The sequence below is a fragment of the Bison bison genome, unplaced genomic scaffold (genome assembly GCF_000754665.1).
Source record: "Bison bison bison isolate TAMUID 2011002044 unplaced genomic scaffold, Bison_UMD1.0 scf7180017864483, whole genome shotgun sequence".
Lineage (NCBI taxonomy): Eukaryota > Metazoa > Chordata > Mammalia > Artiodactyla > Bovidae > Bison > Bison bison.
This window is the reverse complement of record NW_011495043.1, coordinates 3,156,470-3,164,075: the sequence shown is the minus strand read 5'-3', so window position 1 is coordinate 3,164,075 and position 7,606 is coordinate 3,156,470. Positions and strand designations below refer to the sequence as shown.

At 38.6% G+C, this 7,606-nt stretch overlaps 1 protein-coding gene across 1 annotated transcript in view; it reads left to right on the top strand.

The window, feature by feature from the left end:
- RAB32 (RAB32, member RAS oncogene family) overlaps positions 1–4,546 on the top strand; it is a 32,128-nt gene extending 27,582 nt beyond the window's left edge. Inside the window, 1 exon segment of the mRNA XM_010862564.1 lies at positions 3,635–4,546. Coding sequence (XP_010860866.1) covers positions 3,635–3,781 — 147 coding nt within the window. The 3' untranslated portion in view covers positions 3,782–4,546.
- Positions 4,547–7,606: the final 3,060 nt, after the last annotated feature.

Sequence of the window (7,606 nt, the reverse complement as noted above, 5' to 3'; positions counted from 1 at the left end):
TTTTATGTGTGTATACATATACATACACACACATACATATTTTTTTTTCCTCCAAATCACCTACTTAACAGGTTACTTTAGCTTTACTAGAAACCCACCCTAAAAGTGGAAGATTATTTGCTGCCACTGAAGATGAGAATAATGAAAGCAAACCTATGGGAGACTACACAAAATGTGCTCTGAAAATATTGTGATGGAGGGGTCATTGGGAAGAACAGTGTCTGCTAGGGGCAGAAGTGTTTACTTCTAGGCTAAAGGCTATTTATTATATAATAAATCTACTCTATTATAAATTAAAATTTAGTTTCATATTTAAAAAGTAGTGGTGGAACAGAGATGAAGCCCAGAGGTGTACTGCATGAGCACTCAGCCAAACAGGAAGGAAGAGATTGCAGAAGGGACGGCTTTTCATAGAGGTACTTGTTCTGGGAGCCATGCCCTCTTGTCTTCTCTCTGCATCTGTCAAGGGATTTGTTTTACTTCCCAGCTTTGTTGGAAAAAAATTAGTGGTGTGTGTAAATGTTTACTAGAGCAAGAGATTTGACAGAGAAGATGAATGTATTACAGATAAAAATTCCTCTTCTGTTTTTTTTTTAAATTAATCATTCAGGTAATAAATCCAAATTTCTCCCCAGAATCTAGATGGAAGATTCATAAACAATAGTATCATGTGGCATGTAGCCTGAGACTGTGTAAGTCATCAGCTTCATTATATGTATAGACAGGGTAGCTTGTAGAGGTAAAAAGGAAAATATTCATATGTTCTGTGCCTTCCTACAAATATATTTCCTACAGATTTCCTTAGTGATGAGTATTTCAAGAGAAATATAATATAAAATTTTGGTTAAAATTTTTAGTCAAGGTTTAAAATACTGCCTACATGCCATTAACACCTCTGATTCTGAGCTGGCCAGCAGTTAGCTTCAAACTGATTTCTGCTAGACTTGCAGGGATCACAGCCTGTTCCTTTGGGAACACAGCCAAAAGGCAAGTTTAAATTCATGAGCTTCATCTCTTCACCTTTATGGCAAATAATGGATTTCCAATATGAAAATGTGTGACTACACTATAGCATGGGACTTTCTGTTCTTAATGAGTTACAATTAGATGCAGTTAGAGAATGTTTTAATTATTTGGTATAACGGGGATGGTGGAGACTGAGGGACATTAGGGCATTTAAAGATCAATACTTTAATTAAAGTTTATGCTTACCTTAGGAGTAGAGGTTAAAAAAAATAAAGCTTGTGTTGGTGCTAGAAAAGATACCTGAATAAATAGCAGAGGTCTTTACTCCTCAGACAGAGTTCTCACTGTCTGAGAAAGTTCCAACAAATAAGGGAGAAGCCTAGAATGAACCTTGCGGTATTAGCTTGGAATTGGAAAGGTCCATATGAACTTAACGTTTAACATATATACACATACATATATGTATAAATCCTGTGTTTATGTGTATATTTGTGTGTGTGCATATACACACATGCACACATACACACATATATGTATAAACAGATAAACATAGAGGCAGATACTAATGTATGTATTGTTGTTCGATCACTTAGTTCATGTCTGATTCTTTGAGACCATATGGATGCAGCACGCCAGGCTTCCCTGTCCTTCACTATCTCCTGGAGTTTGCTCAAACTCATGTCCATTGAGTCGATGATGCCATCCAACCATCTCATCCTCTGTCGTCCCCTTCTCTTCTTAGCCTCAGTCTTTCCCAGCATCAGGGTCTTTTTCAGTGAGTGGCTCTTCTCATCAGGTATCCAAAGTATTGGAGCCTCAGCTTCAGCATCAGTCCTTCCAATGAATATTCAGGGTTGATTTCCTTTAGGATGGACTGGTTGGATCTCCTTGCAGTCCAAGGGACTCTTAAGAGTCTTCTCCAGCACCACAGTTCAAAAACATCACATATTTCCTGGGTGTGTCTGCTGAAGAAGCCATAACGACACAGAACTCATGAGTTTACAAGTCCTCAGAATCTGGTTTTTAAATACAGTTATCTAGTAACTAGTGGAACAAGGAAAGTAAAGATGTGCCTGAGGTATTCTGTGATGCCAGAAGCTAAGGAAACAACACAACGATGGAAACATGTCAAAAAGACACAGGCGCCTGCTTGTAAGAGCTCCAAAATTTAAGACAATAGATTGAACAACAAAGTAAATATTTATTGTTATGGATCTAATCCATAGAATAAAGTAATAACCTGTGACATGAACAAACAAGTGACTAAGAGGGAGAGAAGAGAAAAAACTCTTCCTAACTGTAGAATTCCAAATCATAAATGAAGAAGAAATGATGGAGATAGAAAGTCACCATTAAATATAACAGTAATACTTGTTCCAGGGAGAAAATTAATTGATGTCAAAATGAGTAGGGAAAGGTATGGTGAAAAACAGGGTATTTACACACTTGTACTTACTAAGTGCAAAGTGAAAAATAGTCCCTTTTCAGTGGAGAAGCCTGGAAGACATGAACTGAAGCGAGTGTACCTCCTCAGATGCTGAAAAGAGCACATCGTGCTTAGTCGCTCAGTCGTGTCTGACTCTTTGCGATCCCTGGCTCCTTTGTGCATGGGGTTTTCCAGACAAGAATAATGGAGTGGGTTGCCATTTCCTCCTCCAGGGAATCTTCCTGGCCCAGGGATGGAACCTGTGTCTTGTATTGCCAGGGAGTTTCTTTACCATGGAGCCACGTGGGAAGTTCATAAGTATATATTTACGTATTTTCCACAATAGCTTTAGAAATGTCTATCAGTTCCTACTACCTCTACTTTATAAATAAGCACAGTTTTTGCTATGTGTTACTTAGTATATATGCAATGACAGCATATGAATCAGTCACACAAATATGATAGCTAGTGATTCCTTAGAGCCTCCTTAACATCTCACCCACAACATTGTTTCAGCTCAGTTTATACACATCAACTAAAAGTCACAATTTGCAGTCAGGGATGGGGAAGTGATATGCTGCATTTATCATATTTTAATGTGGTTTGAACCCTTTAACATTTTTTTCCACAGGGTATCCTGAATACTGGAAGTAGATGTTCAAGAACAGATTATTGAGTTTTGTTTTGATATCTGTAAAATGAAAAGTGAAAGTGAAATGGTTCAGTCGTGTCCGACTCTTTGCAACCCCATGGACTGTAGCCTACCAGGCTGCTCAGTCCATGTGATTTTCCAGGCAAGAGCACCAGAGTGGGTTGCCATTTCCTTCTCCAGGGGATCTTCCTGACCCAGGGATTGAACCTGGGTCTCCTGCATTGCAGGCAGATGCTTTACCCTCTGAGCCACCAGGGAAGCCCTTTTATATCTGTGCTTTCACTTATGTGGCTGGCAACCTAGAGCAGGATGAAGATTCATCTTCAGCCATGGAGACAGTTCATTGAACCTCAGCACCAAAGTTTAAAACATTGAAAAACAAGAACATCAGAAAGAGGGATCCTTTGTAGGAAGAAGAGGGTTCTCTAGACCTGTTAGACAATAGTATTGACTCTCAGCAAACAGTTTTAATATTGGAGCAGGAGATGGAGCTGTCCTTATCGTGCCCTCTCTAACACACTTTCCTAGTTCCTAGTAATAATACTCTTAGTGTTTTCCTCTAAGAATTAATCCTTGTTTCTGCCCTGTAGGATAATGTCAACATCGATGAAGCAGCCCGGTTCCTGGTGGAGAACATTCTTGCCAACCACCAAAGCTTCCCTAATGAAGAAAACGATGGCAGGATTAAACTGGAAGAGGAGACTGTGAAAAAAGAGAGCAAGACCCAGTGTTGCTGACTTGGCATCTGCTTCTCTCCTGCGGGTGCAGTCTGACTGTCTGGAAGCAAGGTCCTGAAACTGGATTGCAGATGGTGGATGTGTTGCTCTATAAATCTGCCCAGGGCTGCGCCTGAAAATGAATGATGCCACCCCGGGAGCCTGAGACTTTTTGAAAAGGACCCTGGCAGAGGAGTCCTGCCAATGGCTCCACCCCTTCACCCTGAGCACTTAGGCTTCTGCTGTTGTTGCCATCATATTCAGGATAATGTTGATGTCCTTTTCAACAACTTTTAAAATAACAGTTGCTCAGTATTTGTTAAGACTTACAAGTTGTGACTTTCAGTGTGAAAACTGGGTGGTAATAAACTTTCCCTGCAGCCTCGCTGTAGTTTCATGAGTCTATATTTTTGTCGCATCCTCATATTTGAGAGAGGCTTTTGGACTCTTAGGGCTTCCCCTCATGGCTCAGATGGTAAAGAATCTGCCTGTAATGCAGGAGACCCGGGTTTAACCCCTGGGTCAGGAAGATCCCTTGGAGAAAGGAATGGTTACCCGCTCCAATATTCTTGCCCGGAGAATCCCATGGACAAAGGAGCCTGGTGAGCTACAGTCCATGGGGTCGCAAAGAGTCAGACACGACTGAATGACTATCACTTTCACTATCACTTTAGATTCAGCCATGGAAAGCTGGAAGTTTCTGTTTAGCAATCTATTTTTCTAGCCAGAACTTTGGTACTTCATGTAAAATTGTTATCCTTAAAATATATAATTTAAGTAGCCCTGGCTAGTGTAAGCATGTGGTTATTCCTCTTAAATACCTTAAAATCCCCTCCTAAGGATTCAAGAAACACTCCCACCACCCTGGCTTTCTGATATGGTTGCTACCAGTTGGAAACAACATAAATGAACATCTCTCCTTCATCAGTTCTCTCCTCTCTTCTTTCTGTGTGTTTGTTGATAACTAAGAACTCGATTGATATTATTGTTGCAGTTCTAAGTAGTCCTTTCAAATCTGTAATAATGCTTTAGGAGAGAATTTATTTCTAAGTAAGTGTATACAATTAAGATTTCTACAGCAGATATTGTGAAAGAAATTGGGTCACGTGGTTTTACACAAAGTTTTGAACATTTAAAGTATAGTACATGAGAAACTTAAAAGCAGGGTCACAATATTTGTATTGTCATTTAAAATGAAACTTTTGTTTTAAATTCATGTAGTTCTAGAAAGGTCATTTGGTGTATACTTTTTATGCCTTAGAAAAGTCTGTGTCTGTTACTTTTGCCTTTATTTTTCTTTTGCCCTTTATTTTTAAGGGAGTTGATATCATATGAAAGGTTCAACTTATCTCTTTCAAAGGAAATTTAAAGGTTATCTGTGACATCCCAAAACCAGTGCACAATGAGGCCTTGTATATTAAGCCTGAGCTCAAATAGGAAAGATCTATACATTTATTTAGCAGGGGGAAAAAAAAAAAGCAAATTGCATTTTCTCTGACAGGCGTATTCTGAGAATAAGTAGTCATTGTTATGAGCAGTAGAATGTAGCTTGCTCTTCCGTGTTAAACCTGAACCTTGGCTAGGAATTACCAATGGATTTATATGTTATATATTTAAGTAAATCAAATCTTTAACCTCTTTGGACAAGTATTCTTTACAGAATCAGATTTTTCTTAGGCCAAGGAATAGAAAGCAGACCCTGATTTAAGTAACACTACTTAGTTAATACAACCCTTAAGTCTTCCTTTTTAGGAAACATACGTGTCATACTTTAAATAATTTTTTTTTCTAGTGTAGGCACAAAGTTAAACTTTTTAAGCTTTCTTAAATTACAGAGTCCAATAGTATAAGTATTATGAAATATTCATGCCAAAACCAAAAGATTAGCAATATAAAACTTATTCTAGACAGTCACTGAAAGACTGAAGTCTGCTTGGAATATTCTTTTTTCATATATTGATTTTTATTTTTTACAGGAAATTCATCATGTTTAAATTGATTTAGCAGTAAATTCAAAACCATGAGTATAGCACTTTCTTTGCCCATTTTCATATTTGTTTTCTTCTTTTAGAATAATTTTAAAGATTCAGACAGTTCAGTTGAGTCCAACTCTTTGAGACCCCATGGACTGCAGCATGCCAGGCTTCCCTCTCCATCACCAACTCTCAGAGCTTGCTCAAACTCATGATCATTGAGTTGGTGATGCCATCCAACCATCTCACCCTCTGTCATCCCCTTCTCCTCCTGCCTTCAGTCTTTCTCAGCATTAGGGTCTTTTCAAATGAGTCAGCTCTTCTCATCAGGTGGCCAAAGTATTGGAGCTTCAGCTTCAACTCAGTCCTTCCAATGAATATTCAGGATTGATTTCCTTTAGGATTGGCTGGTTTGATATCTTTGCTGTCCAAGGGACTCTCAAGAGTCTTCTCCAACATCACAGTTCAAAAGCATCAATTCTTCGGCCCTCAGCTTTCTTTATGGTCCAACTGTCACATCTATGCATGATTACTAGAAAAACGGTAACTGGCTAGATGGACCTTTGTCGGCAAAGTGATGTCTCTGCTTTTGAATATGCTGTCTAGGTTTGTCATAGCTTTTCTTCCAAGGAGCAAGTGTCTTAATTTCATGGCTATAGTCACCATCTGCAGTGATTTTGGAGCCCAAGAAAATAAAGTCTGTCACTGATTCCATTGTTTCCCCATCTATTTTCCATCAGTCTTTTGAAAATTGATAGCACCTTAAAAAATTACTTTTCTGCAAATAATTTCCAAACAAACGCAGGGTTCTGTATGTAAGTGTGAGGTAGTTTTCTATTTATTATTCCATACACTGTAGAAGGAAAACTCCTAAATTCTTAACTGTAATTTGTTTTTGCAGCTTATACATAAAGCTTGAATTTAGGGTGTCAGGGAAATGAAAGGTGTCCTCCACCCTTTCTAGGTTCTTCTGGCTGGTCTAAGAATTAACTGACATGAGACATTAATAAGAAAAAATCAGTTGTATACAAACGGCCCCACCGGAAAAGGAAACCCAAGTAAATTGAGGCTTATCTACCATCTGAGAGAAAGGAAAGAGGGTGAGGGTTGTGGCTTCAAAAAGGAGGAAAGCAGTTCACATCGAGGTGGAAAAACAAATGTTTGGTAAAGAAGTGTTGCTTTGCCAGCAGAGAGTGACACACAGAGAACTCTGGTCTCCAGGCCCTGCTGAGTGCCCTGCCACCACACCTGATCCAGGTTCTCTGTAGGTATCTCTGGTGACTGCTCTTTCTGGATCAGACCCTTTATCTAAGTCCTTTTAGGGAGTTAAGGTGGAGGTGAAAAAAAAAAGACTTCCTGAGTCTAGGGTTTCTTAAAAAATAATCAGCCTAACCTAATCCTCATGTCAAAGAGACATATTTTGGGGTAGAAAATTTTGCTCCCCTACAAGGGTAAGCTACATAAACAATTAAAAGAAGAGAATATTTTGAAATTCCTTATTCACTTAATCGCTAATTGAAAATGCCTGCACTCACTTCAGATTTAATTTTCTGAGGATAGCGCTCAGAAATCTTTTTTTAAAAAAAAATGGTGATGTTCATTTTGAAAACCCTATCATTTGGGTAGCAATAGTTGAAGTGTAATTTAGTTTGAAATCTATGGTTTTACATGAACCATGAACTTGCCCAAAATATAACACTTGCATTTCCATTTATAAATTAGTGTTTCTTGAAAGTCTGAACCCCTTAAACAGTGGACCAGCAAAATAAAGTCTCTTCATCCACCACAGAAAATGGAGACCTAAGGGTTTTGAAAGGCTGGACTAATCTACAAGTAATGTAGCCATTTGGAAAAAGGAAGTCGTATCTCTGTT